This window comes from Ischnura elegans, chromosome 11 (genome assembly GCF_921293095.1).
Source record: "Ischnura elegans chromosome 11, ioIscEleg1.1, whole genome shotgun sequence".
Lineage (NCBI taxonomy): Eukaryota > Metazoa > Arthropoda > Insecta > Odonata > Coenagrionidae > Ischnura > Ischnura elegans.
This window is the reverse complement of record NC_060256.1, coordinates 95286936-95309147: the sequence shown is the minus strand read 5'-3', so window position 1 is coordinate 95309147 and position 22212 is coordinate 95286936. Positions and strand designations below refer to the sequence as shown.

Below are 22212 nucleotides of genomic sequence, written 5' to 3'. Positions count from 1 at the left end.
TTTACGGACATCTCCACTATACCACCTGCTAGTAGGTCCCACGTGGAACAATGTTGGGCTGCGACAACTCCACTTCGTCGCTAACGTGGTGTAATCAAGAGGACTCTCCTCACTCCTCTTATCCTTTGCGAATTCAATTTCCGTTTTCGTGGATACTTCGGATGAACGGTCCCATTTGTTTCGGATTCACTCTTGTGTGGGTATCTCTCGTATATACATCATCTACATCTACATAATACCCTGCGAGCCACCTCTAGGGTGTTTGGCAGGGGGTGATCAATCACCAGCATGCAGCATGCAATTGGACTCCCACATATGCACACCACACCGTCCAAAAACGTCAAGTATACTAACAAATTATACTAATATATGCTGTTAGAAATAATAATAAAATTAAGAAACATGCAATAAGTTTTACATAGGTTAGTTGGCTACACCACAAGTCATGCAATCTATTTATGAGTTCTATCACTGCCGTTATAATCTCTTATTGATCGTGGAAAAAATGACATTCTGAATCTGTCTGTTCTACAATCTATCTCTCTTATTTTATTCATATGATCTGATCTTCCGTAGTATGTTGGCGTCCGTAAGATATGGCTTACTTCGTTAGAAAAGACACTGATTTTGAATTTATCTAAAAGGTTTAGTCTATTTTTCAATCTACGGTCCGATAGAGATTCCCATCCGAGTTTATCTTAGAGGTCAGTTACACCAACAAGACTATCGTGACGACCTTTCACATACTTGGCAGCTCTTCTATGCACACGTTCTAACTCTGTTATTAAGCCATTTTCTGAGGGTCCCAAACACTGGCAGCGTATTCCAAATGTGGTCTAACCAGGGAAAAGTAGTTAATTTCTCTCACTTTGTCGTCGCAATTTCCTAATATTCTTTTAACAAAACCAATTTCACGATTAGCTTGAATGGTTATTTCTCGAATATGTTTATTTTTTGTTTTCTTATTTATCATCTGCCATCGCATATCGCCAATATAATTAATTGCTGTTCTCTGTTGGTGCGCAGGTGCTGTGCGCGGAGGCTGGTCGCGCGATGCTCTCTGCGCACTTGCGCATGCGCGGCCATCCGCACGTGGCGCCCGTGCGTGAAGCCGTCTGGGCCCCGGACCGGCGACTCGTCTGCCTGCTGCTTCCGCCCGCACCACATGGCCACCTGCACTCGCACGTGCGATCCAAGCGGCGCCTGCGCGAGTCAGAAGCACGCCGCCTCTTCCGACAGATGGCGGCAGCGGTGCGCGACTGCCACGCGCGGGGCCTCGTCTTGAGGGACCTCAAGCTGCGGAAGTTTGTCTTTGCCGACGCGCACCGGTGAGTACGGATTACCTCCTCATATCATTATGCTTATGACCTCACATTAAAAGTCGCGCCTAAGGCGCGTTTACGCCGTACCGGTAAACCATGTTTACCACAACCAGCCAGATTACGGTATAATTTTATTTTGCGCATTTGTTTGTGTTGTTTGGGGTGGTGTGGTGTTTGTTTTAGCAGAAACTTTCATACTAAACAGTTGTTGAATTTGTTAAAAGTCTACAAAAAGTAGCCTAAATATATTTTTTTCCGTTGAATTTATATTTTTTTATTATTTTGACAATCTTTTATTATTTTTTTATTCGTTTTTTATTTGCTTTATTTTTTTCCATTGTTTTGTTTTCATTTTTTTCATCATATTTTTCGGAATACATATTTTTTTCCATGAACAATATTGATTGGCACAAATATATTGGAATAATAAAAAATAACTAAATCTAGAAGAAGGAAAGACATTGGACAGACTCATAAAAGAGTAATTTGAAGAGGCAGTATGTATGTGGTGGAAATTTCTATGGATTCAATTTTTATATGGATGCTTCGCGATGAGGAAAAGTTAATTTTGTCCAATATGGCCGAATTTTGATTAATAGCCGTCGCTGCGATTGTCGGGATATTTTCACTTACAATAAGTCGAGGGTTCTCCAATATCCCTCCGTGAGCCGTATTCTGTATTTCGTCGGTTCCGCACCGATCGGTTTCCCTTTGAAGCCCACCGACTGCACATCATTCCGTACCGACAAAGGTTTCCATACCGACGACGGAACTTCCAGCGATTCTGTAAGGCCGTCGGTTTCAAACCAGTCGGTACGGTTCCCCCTCCTCCCCAAACAGCGAAAAACTGAATGTATCTGAAGTTAGAAATCATGTGACGTGTCGCCACCAATTAAAGAAAGTTAGAAACAAGTGAAGACTAATTGGTACAAAGTTTGTTGTTGTTGTTTTAGATCTTTTTATTTGCGGAAATTACGACTTATTGTTAGAGTAAGATAATCGATATTGGGTAACTCGTTAACAATGCTTATATAATGTGTGGTAGTAATGCTGTGCCTTCAGAATCGAAGGACACTATATCACAACATCGAAATATAGTTCGCATGTGATGGAGATTGTTGTTGCTGGAATGATGTACTGAAATTATCCTTTCGATCGTATTTTCTTTTTTAATATAATGGTACCGTATATTGCTATTTATTCATGATTTGGTAATATAGTTGTCATTAAGTATGTTCCGTCTAAATGATATCAACGGAAGGTTATGCCATTCGCACCGTAGCAGACGAAAATCGCATACCATGGAATGTGAATGTAGGATTCAAAACTAAATGTAAATTTTATATTAGAGGAACAAGTTAGGAAATTGTTATAAAAATATGGAGCTGGGAGTAATTAAAAGAAGTGTAAAGTAGAGAAATTGTGATTTGGTGAAGTACATGTAAGTTGCGCATTCCAAGTGAGAGAAAATGATAATATTGCGGATAATCCATACTTATTAACAAATATCTTCTTTAATCGTCAAGGGAATCAATTGCTGACGATAAAATGAAATATAGTTGCCTATTAAAAATGAAAGAAAGTGATAAAATTGCGGCGAACATCATATTTATAATTTATAGTAATCATATTTTTACGCCAAGGGAATCGACAACTGATTGTACAGTGAAATATAGTTGCCTGTTCGGAGTGAGAAAATTTGATAACATTACCGCAAACCTTGCATTTAAATAAAAAATATCGTATTTCAATGTCGAGAGAAACGCAAAATGATGATTGAGTGAAATAATAGTTGCCTATTCAGAGTGAGATAAAGGGATAGTATTGCGGAAAAACTATTATTTAATCAAAAATATCTTTTTTATGTCAAGGGTAGAAATAAATTTTGATAGAATGAAATAAACCCTATTCCAAGTGAGTGAAAGTGATAACATAAATGAGAGATAGTCATAATATGGTGGCACACCTCACGATTATTAACCAATATGTTATATTTATGTCAAGGTAAGAAATAGTTGATGACACAGTGAATTATAGAGGCGTATTCGAAGGGGCAGAAAAAGATAACATTGCGGCAAACCTCGTTATTTACTCGTTGATGAGGGAAAACACCCTGCCTAGCCCTGCTACGCTGATAGCTGATAGCGCTTGGCTTAAATAAGGATTATTAATACCCTTTCAAATGAAGGAAACTTTCCGCCCTTAGGCAGTTTTAATAGCTGATTATTAAGAGATGTTTCCCTGAGCTCTGTGTCTCATGCATGCATTGATAATCTCAGATGATGTAAAACTCCTATCAACTCGTATAGAAACTAGGTCCCTGTGACGTCACGTCGAGTGGCATCGCATGGGTGCCAATCTGGCCTTTTTCAAATGCGCTTAAAATTGACCATTGCCATTCGTCTAAACTGGGATTTCTAAAACCAAATAATTTGTATATTATGAATTCACTAATGGTGGGTAACGAATAGCAATCAATGCCTTTCGTTTTCTTTGACGAAGGAAACTACCCTATTTGACTGCTATCCCATCCTAGTCAGGTGATCACTTACATATGAAACTTTCCGTCTTCCAAACACATACCTGGCCGCTTTTCTTTGCACCTTCTCCAATTTTATCTCCAGTCGTTTCCCGCGTGGATCACATACAAGAGGTCCCATTGAAAGATATGGCCAAGAAACCACGGCACCACCAGGCAGCCACATCGTTTGTAGCCTTTCTGCTCACTTAAACGGATCTCACGACTTATTGCAGCATCCAGAACGCCCTTTTGGCAATGCAGTTCACATTCACGTCACAGTATAAATTATTATTTGTCCAATGGAAACCGAAATATTGAAAGCAATCGGATTTCGAAATTGCATCGCCAGAGAAATCGTTTAATCTGTCTACGATAATTTTATTGCTAAAGTTAACATACTTGCATTTTTGTACATTTACAAGGTGTGATCGAAAAAAGACAGGACTGATTTTATTCTGCTTAAACCGTTCAACGGACATATACGAAACAAAGTACGTGAATTATGCGGGAAAGCTAACCGTAAACTTGGATTTTTAAAAAGAATTCTCGGCAAATGCCTAAAAAAGATAAAAGAAATAAGCCACCTGACTCTAGTGAGGCCTCACTTAGAATATGCTGCTAGTGTATGGGACCCTTACGAAGTAGGACTAATAGCTGAAATCAGTCGAGTACAGCGCAGGGCGGCCGGATTTGTGATGAGTTGTTACCACAAAAAGTGCAGCGTTTCAAGTATGTTACACGAATTAGGATGTGATTCTTTACAAGAGCGTAGATCGAAGTATAGGCTTCACTTACTTACGAAATTCGAAGAAGATATTTTCTCAGACGACGTGAATCATATCCTTCGTTTACCATCGTACTATAATAGACGCGATCATGAGAATAAAATAAAAGAATTAAGACTGCAAAACAGAGAGATTTAAAATGTCATTCTTCCCTCGTACTATTAAGGATAGCAACGTTGTCTCGATTGATATGATTAATGGCGTCGCTCGCTAGGATCACTCATTACAAGTTTTTTCATAGTTCTAACCTTGCATGTATTTGCTCTAGGAATTACTAACCATTAACAATTTTTTAAGAATAAGCATGCATATTTTGCTAGTGCGCGTAATATTTCTATGACCGTGCGGTGTGCATGTGATGGTCCTATTGCATGCTGCATGCTGGTGATTTGTCACCACCCTGCCAAACACCGTAGAGGTGGCTCACAGGGTATTATGTAGATGTAGATATATGAACATTCGCGAACGACATTCCACATCGACAGACCCCAACCATGTCAAATTGGTGAATAATTTGGAGTGGGAAAATTGCCGTTAAATTGTTAGCGAGATAGACGAAGAAGTGACGTTAGTTTTGGATCCTTTCAGATAATTTTGATAGACATATTGGGAATGACATGCGTCACATCAAAATTTGTACCTAAATATACCTATATGTAAGATATATCTTTTTCCCAAAAATTCATCACCATACACTTTTCAAGATTTAATTCTAACTCCCAAGTTCTGCACTAGTCATTTATGGCAACGAGGTCCTTTCTAATGCTCATCTATCGCTATGAAAACGTTGTCGAAACGGTACGTGATTGTGTTCCTGTATGCTTAGCGTCTCGCCTTGGGCTACGGATAGTGATAGTGTAGCTATATTCATGGGCCGCGGGCGGAAATTTTGCATGATGTGTGTGTACGAATTTGCGGATCTGTTGGGTGTGGTGACCGTGACACCAATTCCTTCCGTCCCAAGGTTCCAGACGACGGGCGGCAGGAGGTGAGAGGGGGGGCCCGGGGGGGGGGGGGGGCATATAGTTTGAGCAAGCCAGTTTGTTGCCACTCCGACACGGTCTCTCGCAAGTGCTTGGAAACGATGCCTCGCCACTTAACTTCGCGGAGGTGGACTTTGATCGCCTCTTCGCTATTCGAAAACAAAATTGAATCGTGGCTTTCCATTGATCACTCGACAAAAATTAATTGAAGGAAGCTATCTCTAATGAAGATAAGTATGTATCTTGACCTAAACTCCGAAATACTTATGATCATTAAAAAAATTGAGTTCAAGACTAGGGGAAAAATATAGCTATCTCTAATTACATTCTTTGCTTACTTGGTTAAATCGCCGACGTTTACAAAGGACCGTTTTGCAGAAATTTTAGTGCTCTCTTGTTTCTCTTATATTTGGAAGAAATTATGCAACGTGTTTGCATTGCAATTCACTACGAATTTTAAGTTCGCGGCCGTGAATGACATGCTAATTATGAGATTGTGAAATGTCGTCGTCAACGTGCTTAAGCCGCACACAATTCGTGATGACTCTTATTTAATCCTCAGTTTAAATTCCTGCGTAAACAGATTTACTTCGTCCCTTAAAATTTGGGCACATTGACAGACCAGTTTTTCCCCCCATCCACCCTGACGTCACAATTATCCGTTTTTCCGCGCTCCATACGTAATCACGATTTAGTAGATAAATGCACTGAGGACAGAGGGCGCATGAAGCGGTAATCACTTCATTCCCGTTCTGGCAATGTTCCGATTGTTAGTATTGTGGTATCTAATAAGTGCAAAATCATTTGAGATACATTTACTGGCGTTGTTTTCGGCACGATTGCAAGAATCGGTCAAGGAATTTAACGGTCGGTCAGTACAGGTGGCGCTGCGGAGCAGGGGAGGATAAAGTAAGGAAATTAAGTAGCGTGGTGATCTTGCAGTGATATGCAAAAATAACTCCGAGATGAAAGAAAAGTTACAGCTTCCCGAAGAATCCATTTAGGTGTGTTTTCGGTAAATGCTTGCTAACTCTTAATCAGTGGGTTGGAACATTTTCAAATTTCTTCGGCGTTATTTCTGCAGGTGATTGGAAGTGATGAGATCATATGTGTGTCATTTGGCTTGTGCTTACAGTTGTGGTGCCGGGAATCTACATCTACATAATACCCTGCAAGCCGCCTAAAAGGCGTGTGGCAGGGGGTGTTAGGACACCAGCCGTTTACAGCTATAAAAAAAAGAAGTGCTCTAACGAGGTTGGGATAAGCGTTTATTAAAGTCCTTTATTGTTCGGGGGAAAAACGAATTCCCATATCTATCCGTTCGGCAAAAAATCTCTCTTAATTTATCGCTTCTGTCGGACCTGGAAATGTAGTGTGGCTCTAAGATTATGTTCTCTGTGTCGCTCTTAAAGATATCCATTCTTAATTGTTCAAGCAATCTAAGCCTAGCGCGCAGCCTCCGAGTCTCCAACGGCTCCCAGCCTAATTCGCTTAACATCTGGGTAACACTGTCTGTACGCCCGTAGCGGTTTTTGACGAAACGCGCAGCCTTCCTTTGTATCTTATTCAGTTCGCGGATTAAGTCTTTCTGCACTGGATCCCATACACTCGCTGCATATTCAAGGTGCGGTCGGACGAGAGCGAAATAGCACCTTTCTTTTACTTTCTCATCCGAAAATCTTCCCACAATACGCTTGACGAATCCTAATTTCTTCAGGGCTATGCCGCAAATATTCTTTATATGTGTTCCCCACGTGAGGTTCGAGGTTATCGTAACTCCCAGGTACTTCACTTCGTCTGTTGCCTTTATGTTAATGCCATCCACTGCATAAACATTGTTAGTGTTGGATGAATTCCGCAAGAAATGTACCGCCATGCATTTCCTCAGATTGAGTTCGAGTCCCCACTCTTGACTCCACAAATGAACGTTGTTTAAGTCCGATGATAGAATTTCAGAGTCAGAGTGATCACTAATTTCGCGATAGATGACAGCGTCGTCAGCAAATAAACGTATTTTACTGCTAATGCGGGAGCAGAGATCATTAATGTATATAATGAACAACAGGGGGCCGATTACGCTTCCTTGTGGAACACCTGATGTAACTTTTACAACATCAGAGCTAATTCCGTCAAGAACTACTCTTTGTTTACGATCTCTGAGAAAGTCGCGTATCCAGTTTACAACTGTTTCGTTTAATCCGCATGACTGTAATTTGTGTAAAAGTTTGTTGTGAGGTACAGTGTCGAAAGCTTTCTTAAAATCTAGAAATAGTGCGTCAACTTGTCTTTTCGATTCACCAGATTTTATAACGTCGTGAAGAAAGAGCGCGAGCTGTGTTTCGCAGGATCTATTTTTTCGAAATCCGTGCTGACAGTCATGGAGGAAGTTACGTCTGTCCAAGAAAGTCATGATATTACTAACAACGATATGTTCAAGTATCTTGCCTATAATTGATGTTAGTGAAATTGGCCGGTAGTTGCCTGGGTCATTTCTGTTTCCCTTTTTGAAAATGGGTGTAACGCTTGCAATTTTCCAGTCGGGCGGTAACTTCCCTTCAGAGAGTGACTTCTTGAATATGATCTCTAAGTAAGGCGCGATCTGTGGAGCTAACTCTTTGAGGACACGCGCGGGTATTCCCTCCGGACCCGGAGATTTACTATTCTTAATCGATTGTAGTTGTTTAGTTATCCTATCACGTTTTATAGATATTTCTTCCATCAAATCCTCAGTATATGGGATGTCTACATTGAATTGAGTATCGTCAGTAGTGTATACACTTTCGAAGTGGGCATTTAAAGTGTTAGCTTTGCCAATATTTTCGGTGACAAGTTTACCATCTTTATCAAATAACGAATCTACGGTTGAATGTTTTCCCTGAAGCTCTCTCGCGTACGACCAAAAGGATTTCGGATTTTCTTCGAGTAATTCACCAAGTACTTTTTTCTTAAACTTTCGCATTGCAGTTCGCATTGATTTCTTGGTTATTGAGCGTTGAGCAGCGTAACTTTCTTTAGCTTCAAGTTCCTTCGATTTATTACGAGACGTGATGGACTTTCTGTACAAGTTGTATAGTTTTCTCTGTTTCCTAAGTTCTCTTCTGACATCGTTATTGTACCAGCGAGGTTCCTTATTATCACATTTCAGTTTTTGCGGAATATGTTCGTTGATTCCTTGGCGCAGAATTTCTAAGAAACGTGTCCATATTACATCTGTGCTTTGGTCCTTTGATGTAACAACGAATTTTTTGTAGGAGTCATTAAGCATCTCGCCAAATTTAGTGAAGTTACATTTATCGAATAGGTAAATATTGCGTTTTGGTTTTACGGCTGACACCACATCAACTTTTAACGTCGCAAAGATTACTCTGTGGTCGCTTATACCGTCAATAATATCGACTTGTTTTATCAACTTATGATGGCTTACTGCTAAAAGGTCTAATAGCTTGTTTCCTCTCGTAGGTTTGTCAACTACTTGGGCGAGAGAGTGATTTGCAAGTATGTTGAGTAATACCTCGCTGATTTCTTTATTCCTTGAATTCGGTTTTACAGTGTAAGTATCCCAGTTTATGGATGGAAGATTAAAATCTCCCCCGATTACTATTACACCTTTACTGTCTCTTTGAGTAAATGCGGATATTTGATTTTCTAGAAGGTACATAATATCGACTTCGGAGTTCGGCGGTCTATAAAAAGAGCAAACATGAATACTCCTTTTGTTTCGTTGTTTAATTGTACACCATACGCTTTCAATTTCGTTGTCAATTATTTCGTGGGCGGCGCTTTGTAAATGGGATTTAACTGCAATAAAAACTCCGCCACCTGTTCTATTGCGTCGATCGCATCTGTAAATTTTATATTCTGGAGGAAAAACTTCGCTGTCGCTTATATCTTCCGTAAGCCAGCTCACTGTCCCCATGACCACGTCTGCGTCCTGAAAAATATGCTCGATTTCGGCGCGCTTGTTTTTTACACTACGGCAATTAACTACAACAAGGTTAATGTCATATTTTGTAGTTAGAGTTTCGGTTGGTTCTTTTCTAGGCTTTTGTATACTCAGCGGGAGAATTTTATTGGCAGTACTAATAATATTTGATATTTTTTCTTTCTCTGGAGCCCGCGTTTTGGGAATTATGACGCTATTGTCCGGCGTTAACGCTTCTAAGCTTACTTTCTTGTAAATTTCGCATTGCGGATTTCCTCGGAGGCTACGTTCAATTAAATCTTTGATAACCCCGCTAGATGACCTACCCTCTAGTCTAAAAAATACCTACAGTGCTCAAAAATCCTACGAGCCACCCGTTCCGACGCCTCTTTGGAATAATGCACCCCAGACGAATTGAGGGGAGCCCGGCACGATCTAAGCACCGGCCGAAGATCCACAAACTCTGCTCCAATGCTCACACAGAGTTCCCACAGCCTCTTGTTGATCCAGGAAATCCTGTCCCAAACTCGAGGGCCGCAGTCCGTCCGTGGAACAATGCTACAGATGGACAGTCGCATATCGACACCAGTGCCCCTCCGAACGCGTTCCACTTCCGAGCTTAGATCCCTGAAGGAATTTAAGATCTCATCAGCTCTGCGTTCGGAGGCATCATTAGTGCCGACATGGGCACTAATGGGAATGGGTGATTCCTTGCCGTGCATGTACAATCCGAGGATGCATATACGTAAATGGATTCGTTGCTGGTAATTGAAGAGGTTTTTTTTCGTGACAAGTGCTGAGTTCTGAGTGGAGTGATAACCAAGCACGGCTAGTTAAGTGAACAGAGCATCTAATTACACCTTATTAAGCAATCCCCTGCTGAAATCATCCAAGCCAAGCAATAACACTCTATAGCTATACTTAATCTGCGGCAAACACGTTTGAGCTATTTCACATTTGGCGGGTATTTAACTGATTGTCAAGATGGCCGTCCGACGAAATTCCCGTTACAGGATTATAGTGGTGTATTCTCCTTGTATGTCCTCTCTTTATATCTTTACTCTGTGACATGACACCAGTCGTTTCGGATTGCAGCGAGGCAACTCCATGTGTGTGCTCCAGGCGGCACTGCTCCATGTAGGTAGGTTTTTTCGAAGCAATAGGGTGGTTTCTTATTATTTTTTATTGCCTAAATTGAAAGATTATTACTCCTGGAGTACGCATTTCACGCTTTTAGATTTTTAAATGACGATTTTTCGCGATTAAATGAAAAGTGAAAATTTTCAAGCGCGCGAAAACGCGACGGCTAAGTATGAATGCTGGGAAAACCCCCTGTGTCGTCAGTCTGGTTCCCGCTACTGCCGTATGAGGTGATGGGGCGAAGATATTGTGCGCCTCTGCGATGCAGGCTGCTAGCAGGTAGCAGAGTACCCTGCTAGCTGGTAGCGCTTGGCTTAAAAAAGGATTATTGATACCTTATCAAACCAAGGAAATTTTCCCACCATAGGCAGTTTTAATAGCTGATTATTAAGAGACGTTTCCCTAAGATATGTGCCTCATGCATGCATTGGTAATCTCAGACGATGTAAAACTCCCATCTACTCGTAAAGAAACTAGGTCCCTGTGACGTCACGTGGAGTGGCATCGCATGGGCGCCAATCTGGCCTTTTTCAAATGACGTTAAAATTGACCATTGCCATTCGCCTAAACTGGGATTTCTAAAACCAAATAATTTGTATATTATGAATAAACTAATGGTGGGTAACGAATCGCAATCAATGCCTTTCGTTTTCTTTGATGAAGGGAACTACCCTATTGTGTTTGCGGAGCATATTCTCGTATCGTGTTCGAAGGTTTGCCTCGCCCGATGGAGGATTGTCCATTAAAGTGTTTTAACCCATTGCGCATTGAATGGGTTTACCCAAGTCACCACTCGTGGCGCTGTCAGCATAGCCATCCGAATTCCACGAGGAAATGGAAAATAATTTGGCTGTTAACCGGAGTGTGGTATCGTAATGGGTGTTAGCGCTCTGCTGCGCGTTGAATCGCTGAAAGTGTGTAATTTATGTCTGCAATTTACGTTTTCGAGATATGCTTAAGACTGAATCATTTTTTTTCGTCGCGAAAGTGATCACTATCGCGATCACTTTTCCTGTCGCGAAAAGCGATCGCTCTAGTGATCATTTTTCTGAATCACACGGTCACTCCCGCCGTCGCTTTTCGCATCATTTCCGATATCACAGCTCGTTGTCATGGGACCCGCATCACGAAAATGTATAGCGTGTTTGTTTATCTATGTCGTTCCCACAATTGTTAAACGCTGCGCTGCTATCACACTATACGGTCATGCGTTCTGATTGGCTGATATAGGGTTTTAGGGACGGTTTTAGCGACGGAAAAAGCGACCGGACGAGTGATGAAAAATAGCGATGGGAATCCTCATCGCGATTGCGAAAAACAATTGCCGGCGATGATCATTTTGCGAGTGATCACTAGTGATCGCGATAGTGATCACTTTCGCTCTGAAAAAAATGATCGTGTGATTCAAGCTTTACATTCGCCATGTAGTTTATGGAATTCATAACTTTTCAGTGCTTAGCCTGACCATACTACATTGCGTATAGCCTTGCGTGCATTTTTTTTGGAAGGTGATTAAAATGCGACCAACTGGCGGCAGCGGCAGCAGCAGCAGCTTTAACGGGGGGAGTCCTCCCCAAGGCCTCACCTCTCTATCGCCTTCGAGGTGAGCTAGCAAGGCCGCTTTCGCAAACATCCAAAAATTGGCCAACCGCGTATTCATTCGCGCTCTCGTCGCATGGTGGCAGCAGCGATCGTCCCCCGCATTCCTGCTCATTCATTTATTCCGCGTTCATATAGTTATGAATAAGATGAACATGAGTATCATGAGTATAGTTTTGTTAATTTTTTATAAATATACCTCAAGGAATATGCAAATGCTGGATTTTTGGGGAAAGAGCGTTTGTGGTGCCTTCTCTCACTTGAAAGGTGATAATATTTAACAGATCCACGAATTTTTGGATTTATGACTTCGAAATTAACTTTATCGGCTGGGTATTTGCATAAATTGGTCTCAGTCCGATAATTAAAAAAATAGCTGTTTTAATTTAAGTTTGTTGGTTTCAAACATTCATAATCAGTAAGGGAAGAGCTACAATTCTAGGGTAAGGGTCAAAATACGAAAAATCACCGATATTTCACAAGTTCATCTGTCATTAATTTCATATTTCTCTCCATTACGTAAAGATTAAAATCAAAACAAATCTCTCGACGCTTATATCATCGTGGTTACTAAGACGACGTTAAGCATTGTTGAGAGCGAAGGAGCGTACCCTCTGTCTATTTCATCCATTTAAACGATATTATTAGTGTTTTTTTTTCGCTTTTTAAACCACTTATGGACGCAACACGCGATCACACGTGACACAAAAATGTTCCCACCCCCCTGAATACCCGCTTGGTGAATTCAAGCGCCAATATACTCGTTCTATCTTATACTGTTGTTGCGGTGCTAGGGAAAACATCTTACATTAGTCCCTGCTTAGCAACTCTCGCTCCTCTGTTAAAATGCCTAATGATAACAACCTCAGAGGAAATATGTACAATAGCGCGCTCGGGCAGAACCAAATGGTTAAGTTTAATATGTATCACGTGATGTAGGCCGCTATTTACTGGAGTTTCCAGTTGTCGTTTCCGTGGTTACGAGTGATTCACATCGAGCATTTCACATGCGATCGGCGGAAATAATTTCCATGTGTTAATTTGGTTGTGTGTGATAAAGTCCCAACCGAAATATCCAAGCCATAAAGTCCTCTAAGTCTGAAAATTCCAAATTAACGAAATCCATAGCCTCTGAAAGTGCAAAATATTTTTCTCCGATAAGCAACAAATAAAAAGTTGTAAAAGCGCCATTATTATTTTACGCAATTTATAAATGTAAATCGTGACCGATATTTTCAATGTGTTGAATTTCATCGTCCTTGCCTTCCTTGCCATCGTTCGTTGTAGTCGTGAACCTGAATAACGATGCAATCTTCAACTCGTTGCAGATGTACAGCAGAAACTTTTTTCCCAAACTCAATTCTGGTAAGATTTATCGAATTCCAGCCTACTCCTTTTGTAACTCATTAAGGAAGTTGTACGGCATACCTACCATCAATTGAAAAAGGTTAAATTGTCACATCTTAGGAGTCGTTATTTGCTCTTGATGTTCCTCGCAGATCTGCGCCATCCATGCTTCAAGGTGGTTTCACTGCTCTGTCTTCCTCGATTCCGCGAACGTAGGTATGTAACTTCGAAGAAATAGGGTGGTTTCCTATTATTTTTTATTGCCTAAATCGAAAGATTTTTTACTCCTGGAGTACCCATTTCACACTTGTACACTTTTAAATGACGACATCTATTTTTCGCAATTAAATAAAAAGTGAAAATTTTCAAGCGCGCGGAAACGTGACGGCTAAGTATGAATGGTGGGAAAAGCCCGTGTGACGTCATTCTGGTTCTCGCTGCCGCCGTGGGAGGTGACCTTGGGGAGAGGCTTTGAGCGCTGATACGATGCAGGCTGCTAGCAGGTAGCAGAATACCTTGCTAGCAGATAGCGCTTGGCTTAAAAGAGGATTATTAATACCTTATCAAACGAAGGAAACTTTCCGACCATGGGAAGTTTTAATTGGTGATTACTAAGAGATGTGTCCCTGAGCTCTGTGCCACATGCATGCATTGATAATTTCAGACGATGTAAAACTCCTATCCACTCGTATAGAAACTAGGACCCTGTGACGTCATGTGGAGTAGCATCGCATGAGCGCCAATCTTACCTTTTTCAAATGCGGGTTAAAATTGACCATTGCCATTCGCCTAAACTGGGATTTCTAAAACGAAATAATTTGTATATTATGTATACACGAATGGTGGGTAACGAATCGCAATCAATGACTTTCGTTTTCTTTGATGAAGGAAACTACCCAATTTGCTATGTGTCACATTTTCAAAAGGCTTTGTCAAATGGTTTCGTTAATAAGATTTCAACAAGTCATCCTTAATATTCTGGACTTTCCTTTTACTCTTCGGGATTTTCTTTTCCCGATTGTATTTATCATGCAGCGTGAAGTATATGGTTTGGATTACTGCTGGAATAGACGCTTTTTTCCAAAAGGCGCATAACGAAAAAGAAACTTCAGAGAATACCTTCTTAACACTAGGAATATCGGTCTTGACACCCCTCCCAGAACTGCGAATGGAGTCATTTTGACTCCTACCTAATAATTGCTTATTTTTTGCAGTTTATATATCTAAATTTATTGATAAGTTGCTTTAGTTTATCATTTGTGTATTATTCGAGGTTTTAACAAAAACATTATATTTAAAAAGATGTGATGCTCGACAGTATTGCTTTGAAATTCTTTTTTCTTGCATGTTATATAGTTTATATGGGATTATCACTGAGGAATTGGATAGAACAGTAAGCATGAACTTTTCCCACTTATTTTATTATCATGTTTATATGATAAAAAATATTACGTATACATGTGGGGAAATAGGACTACCCTCGACATAATTTCCACGTTTTGACTGAAAACATCTCTATTTGGCGTCATTTATCGCGTGTATTGCGTAAAATGAGGTTACGTGTTGCCTACCCCACAAAACTGCTTTCGGGGACACGATTACATGTCATTTTCTCGATAATAAAAAAGCAATATCAGCTGACGTTTTTAGTCTAAAATATCAATTGAAGTCCAAAGTTATACCCCATTGCAAAAATTCCTTGCTTGAACCAAATTTCAATTATCAAAATGGCGAGCAGAAGATATTAACAGATTTGTAAAAATCACATTCGCAATAACACATCCGGGTGCGCATCTTTTGCCGGACGTTGCGATTCGCTCCGAAAAGGAGTGGCGAACGAGCGAGGCACCCTAGTTCACACCCACACCCCTCTCTCATTTTCCTGATCTTGCTACCGCACCGTTGGGTCAACATTTCATCACAGATACTTGGTTCTCAGGCAAACTATGAACAATAGGGTAGTTTCCTTCATCAAAGAAAACGAAAGGCGTTGATTGCGATTCGTTAACCACCATTAGTGTATTCATAATATACAAATTATTTTGTTTTAGAAATATCGGTTTAGACGAATGGCAATGGTCAATTTTAACCGCATTTGAAAAAGGCCAGATTTCCATCCAAGCGATGCCACTCCACGTGACGTCACAGGGACATAGTTTCTATACGAGTAGATAGGAGTTTTACATCGTCTGAGATTACCAATACATGCACGAGGCACATATCTTAGGGACCCATCTCTTAGTAATCACCCATTGAAACTGCCCATGGTCGGAAAGTTTCCTTTGTTTGATAAGGTATTAATAATCCTCTTTTAAGTCAAGCGCTACCTGCTAGCAGCCTGCATCGTATCAGCGCTCAAAGCTTCGCCCCAAGGTCACCTCCCACGGCGACAGCGGGAACCAGAATGACGTCACACGGGCTTTTCCCATCATTCATACTTAGCCGTCGCGTTTTCGCGCCATTGAAAATTGTCACTTTTCATTTGATCGCGAAAAATAGATATCGTCATTTAAAAAATCTAAAAGCGTGAAATACGTATTCCGGGAGTAATAATCTTTCGATTTAGGCAATAAAAAAATAATAGGAAACCACACTTTTTTCCCATTTTCACTTATTATTTATTCGTTCCTTTTTCCGTCATTCATAGAAAGTGGGATGTGTGCAGTATGGTTTTAAATCGACTGGCGTAATACAGCCCAAATTATTAATTTTCTCATTTTCTCATTCCCTATTACCGTTTGGAATACAGCGCTCACTATCGTCACTTCGTGAAGTTATGCGCCTTGGGATGCATTCGTTCACACTGCGAGTGTTTTTTAAATCTCGTGCTCCGGTTGTGGGGTAGGTGCAGAAAAGTAGCCATTGCTTACAGAAAGCAATGAGTAGGTTACGAGTAGTTGCTACATCTGAAAACTGAACACTCGTCATCTACCTGGCCTCCACCCTTCTAAAGAAATTGTGGCATATAGTCTGGAACATACCATATTCTGAACTAGTGTCGCTGTCGATCCCAATTATTGGAGGTCCGCTGGCAAGAGGGCCAATCTGCTATTAATCACGGACACGCTACAACCGCACGCGTGTCCGCCACGAGACGTACGACTCCTCCTTGTTTTCTGCTGTCGAGCATTGCACGCTCCCGTTGGTGGGCAGTCTATCTCGCAGGATGAAGTTCGCCCGTTCCTGCTTCTATTCATTCGGTTAAATCCATCCAACGCCGAGTAATATGTCGCTGTAATTTTCAGTAATATTTGCCAACATTTTGACTCTATTTATAACTCGGGCATGTGTTGCCATTGTGATTTTATCACGTATAGAGTTCCAAATGCATATTACAATATCCTATGATGATGTAGAAAGCATGGTGATTTGGCCTATTTCGCCGCGTCAGTGTTTGGGCGCAGAAAAGGGACCTACGGAATCCATATATTTCACGTATCAAGTCACTAATGTAAATACATAGACACAAAAAATCCCTTTTTCCAGTCTTTATATCAACTCACCAACCTGTCTGTTTGTCTGTTTGTTTGTCTGTTTGTCTGGTACAAATCTTGTAACTCAAATTTGACTCACTTCCTGTGAAGCAAAAACGCTGAAATTTTGCACACTTCTTCATTTCCGATGACAATACATGAAAATATAACTTTTTCTCTCCAACCCCCCTTTAACCACCCCCCAGTCAACCTATAGCCCCCCAAAACATGTTTTTGATCTAAGAAGTTCCAAATGGTCGATTTTCGTGTTTTGCGACCACAGTAAAAGTTATCCACCATAAAATTTCCCATCTTTTGACAATTTAAAAGCATAGGGGTGGCATTTTGAAACATCGGGGGCTTACCATTCACTGAAAATTTAATAAATATAGTGACTTTTTTTATACGTCACTTTTGGTTTTTCGGGGTCACTGAGTTTTTTTGATTTGTGTTATATATAAACGTTGCTCATCCCCTGTAATCTAAATATAAAGGCTGGTTTTTAAAAAAAATTTTTTTATAAGAGCTTATTTCCCTTTAGTTGAGGAAGAGATTACAACCTCGAAAGCTCCAAGTTTTATTTTTCCTGTGAGTGTTTCTTTTTTATTGTGTCTATGTTTTTACATTAGTGGCTTGATACGTGAATATTATGTGCAACGTGCATCTCATTAGATAGCAACTCGCAAGTTATGTAATAATCAATATGATGGAGACCTTCGTTTTTTCAAGCATTACATGCGCATCCGCAAACTTTTCTCGGTATCAATGCGCATTTTAAAGCTCAAAATGTGGAGAATAACCTGAATTAGTTGTTTTTGAAAAGAAAGAAGTAGCTTAAACCATACGGAACTTTTATTGATTACTGGCATTTTACTTTCGTTACTACATGTTCTCAATACATCCTATAAATTGGTTAAAATACGAAAATTACTCATTCGTAAACATTAAATTTTTTAAATAGTGTATTATTTTTCCTGTTTCCAGTGTACATAGCTCAGTAAAGAGTAATGCCATTGATTACCTACGTAGCCCTCAGATGTGGAGGCTTATTTATCCGCGAATGTAGTATATGCCGGCAGTTTTGAGTGCGATTTCTTTGAGACGTGACAGTGATGAATAGTGTATTCCCAGGAACCTGTTGCTTATCATTGTTGCTATGAGAAGTATCCGAGATCTTCCAAATAAAGCCTACCAGTCAAATTTTCCGTAAAGGAAGTTCATGTTTGTGACTCAGCCTTATATTTGGGACCTTTGGACCACTGTGCGTCGTTATGATTTCGGCTTCTTATTTTTTTAAGGAATAATTGCCTTTTGTAGATGGAAACGATTTTAATCAGTTGAATTGACAACCAACAACGGCAGTATGAGGCGTAGCTGATACTCTGCAATCCGCTCGTCGAAGACGTCATCAACTTACCTGCAAAATGGCCGTTGCCGCAAATAGCTCAAGAAGTGAAGTAAGATCTGATGATTTCCAGGAGAATGCTATGCTCAAAGAAGGCTATTCGGACTTCCAGCTGTGGGCTCAAGAAATGGGTGAAGGAACGAAATTCAGCGACGCATGAGTCTCTTTAGTTGGTAATCACGTATTTAATAAATAATTAGATGAGTCTAGGTATTCCTGTTGGAGAAATGGATGCCAATGGGATTTTTCCATTTTCGGCCGTTATGCCTGTAACGGAAATGCGACTTGATGCATTTCCAAAATGGGTAATCAGTGACTATTATTGAGAATTTATTTCATCCTGAAATAACTTGAGTTGACACTAAAAAAGGAAATGCATTGGAAACATCTCAATTCATAAAATCTTCCCCGTTCAGCACAACGTTTAGATATCCTTGGCAGTGGGCAGAACAATAGTGCTGACTCATGGACATGAGCACAAAGGGGAATTACCACGGGGCGTTATTCAATTGAGTGTTTAGATTCTTTACAAGCTCCACGTCCGCGCATGTCAAAGAGACACTACACTATTTGGCAAAATAACAAGGACGGGAGAATAACTACAAATTTTATTTGATGGATTTGCCAACATCATCCGTAACTATTTATGAGGCACTATTGCCGGTATTCACCTCCAATCGAGGGTTTTTTTTTCATAGGCGGATGATGCTGGTTTGAGTAGGGAGGGTGGCCAATGAAGTGGTGTTGGTTGGTACCGATGCCAGTTGTTCCCTCAGATGAGCAAGTTCTCTTTTGTCTTGCAGGACGCACCTCCGACTGGAGTCCCTGGAGGACGCCGTGGTTGTGGGTTCTGACACTGTCGGCGCTGGCTTCGGGGATGAGGCCTTCGCAGACTACTCCCCCGCCTTCCCGTCATCCTACGCGGCGCCCGGGCGCGGCTCTTGGGAGCAGGAGGACGATGACCGGCTGTTGGAGAAGCGCGGCTGCCCCGCGTACGTGCCTCCGGAGGTGCTGAGGAGCGGCGAGAAGTATTCTGGCCGAGCAGCGGACATGTGGAGCTTAGGAGTCGTCTTGTATACGATGCTCGTGGGCAGGTAGGGTGTTAACCTCTAGGGTGTGAACCCAATCACCAGCATGCAACCAGGGTCCCCGCCTGCATCTTAAAAATATAACGCATTGTTGAAAAATGTACGCACACGTTCGTGCAATCGCAAAAATTGCCAACGGCTAATAATCCTTTTGTAAATCCGCGCAACAGTGAAAAGAGACACAAGAATTTTATATATTAGAAGATATACCTTTGACCTCCATTTTTTTCTACGCAAATTATTTAAACAATGAAATTTTCCTATTTTAAAACTAATCAAAACCACTATTTCGAGATGATCGCAATTAGCAACAATTTAATCACTCTTACCGTTGTTGTATACAATATACAAAAATATAAACAGTTGAGTTTTCTGACGAATATATAAATCAAAACAGCTAAATCTGAATGGTGTTATTGCGCTGAATCTAAAATCAGTGTTATTTTTCAATGGCATTCCCATGTATGCTACCATATTATTTAAAGCATTGAATTTTGAAGAGTTAAAAATACAAAATATCTGTTTGCATGGGGGATAATGATGCTATTGATCCCCTGAAGCTAAATTTGCAGTAATTTTTAATCCTTGACATTTGATTATCCACAGTAAAATTGTTTAAAAAGTAAATGTTAAAAATTAAAATATGAAAGAATGTCTGAATGACTTTGAACCTCTAGAACCAAGTTGGATATTATTTTTTTTAAACCTTTGAATTAAATTGTTTACGCTATGCAAGTAATTTAAACAGTTGAATGTTCCAAAATTTGAATGAATAAAAACTCGTATATATAAACAATTCAATCTGCTCGACCCGAAATCTTTGATGCGGCCAATTAACGAACCATCTCAATTTCAAAACCGTGTTTGCGGCAGTTGCTGCTGGTTCCGCAGAACAATGAAAGTTGGCTTCGAGTATGTGCTAAAATTTTCTTCACGCCCCAGACCCTAATTATCCCTTAAGTGTTAAATCTTTCTCTAAATTCTCACCTGTTGTGATTCTCAGGTACCCTTTCAGCGGTGGGGAGCACGCTTCTTTGTTTGCCCGCATCAGCCGAGGGCGCTTCGGTCTGCCGGAGGCGTTGTCTGCGAGGGCGCGCTGTCTCGTCCGCTCCCTGCTGCGTCGGGAGCCAGGGGAGCGGCCCAGCGCCGCAGACGTGCTGCTGCACCCGTGGCTGGCAGCCACGCTGGCGGGCCGTGCGCGCGACGAGGACTGCGATGCGGCCGACGAGGAGGTGGTGCGATCCACGCCCCGCTCCAAGCAACAGGGCAGCGACCAGGCAGTGCCGGGGGCCGACTGCTCACCCTAGAGACGCACTGCCTGCCAACGGGCGGAGGCACGCCTAGAGAACCTCAATCCGGCAGTCTGAACACAGTCCCGAATGAACGGGCAGAGTTCGGGCTTTGCGCTCGTTGGCAGACAGGCGAGTTCATTCCCACCGATCCAGTGTTGCCAGATCTCACGCGCCGGCCCCGAAGAGGCCTCCTTACGAGTCTGAGAGTTTGTTGGCTTTGCATCGCTAGTGTGCACGGACCTCCAATGCATCAAACTGAGGACAGTGGCCTTTCGATTTGATGTTGTCATCGCCGGCACTCAGAATGCTGAGTGGACTACGGTTCCTTTTCCAAGTGACTTCAAATTGTGCATTTTTAGAAGTGATGTGTGCAGTGGCAGATCTATGGGGGGACTAAGGGGGCTGTACCCCCCTTGGGTATCAAATTTACACAGGATGGAATGGTCATTTTATTCAAACCCCCACTACCGCTGGGAGGTTACCCACCACTTAACACCCCCCCCCCCCCCTTGTCGTCCCTATCCTGGATCCGCCACTGGATGTGTGTACATATTGATTGTTATGTAAATACCTTCTTAGTTTCCCCTTTTTCACGAAATTTGGAGGTAATTAAATATAATTATTTAAAAGTCTTGTGTTTCCCTGGCAATCTAGTTGCAACACCCTTCAATTCACCACTGTGCCCTTCTATGAACCACAGCGCCATGGTGCCCGATAGTAAATATGCACTCATAGTCACTACACATAAATAAAAGCTTGAGACCAAGTCGGAAACACATCAAATTTACTCTGCTGAACAGAAAACATTGTGGTTACAGTCTTGCCATGCAATTAGATCATTTAGAATGGTCAGAAAATCAGTGGAGACCACAAATTTTGGTTGGATGTCTTGGGGTGAGTTATCGGTGGAACCTCTGCCAAAATAAAACATGGCAGCTTTTGTTTTCACCTAAAGAATGAGTCAGCATTGTAAGTTTTCATTTAAAATGTAAGATCGTAAGATTTATTCGTCATAAGATTTATTGAAAGTGAGGAAAGACTTGGCCAATATTTTGTTGATACATTCATTAAATTGCAGAGGAAATCAACTTAACAAACTTCTGCTAATTTAGAAGACTCATTTTACATTCAGATTGAAATCCTCAGCAGACGCCAGCTTTTGGAATGGGATTTATATTGCTTTTATGATTATTAAGGATCATTTTTTTGACATTGACTACCACTGTTCCTATGTGATTAGTAATCGTTCATGTGTATGGCATGAATATCCTTCACTGCAGGATTTTCTTCTTTATGTTTTCCTGAACATTATTTGGTACCCTCACTTCTGATGGA

General features: G+C 41.1%; 1 protein-coding gene across 1 annotated transcript in view; it reads left to right on the top strand.

Annotated features, from left to right (window-relative positions):
• Window positions 1-21506, top strand: part of LOC124167915 (tribbles homolog 3-like) — a 72145-nt gene extending 50639 nt beyond the window's left edge. Inside the window, exons 3-5 of the mRNA XM_046545980.1 lie at window positions 1027-1328; window positions 19301-19591; window positions 20589-21506. Of these exons, the coding sequence (XP_046401936.1) occupies window positions 1027-1328; window positions 19301-19591; window positions 20589-20892 (897 nt within the window). The 3' untranslated portion in view covers window positions 20893-21506. The remainder of the gene's footprint in view (window positions 1-1026; window positions 1329-19300; window positions 19592-20588) is intronic.
• Window positions 21507-22212: the final 706 nt, after the last annotated feature.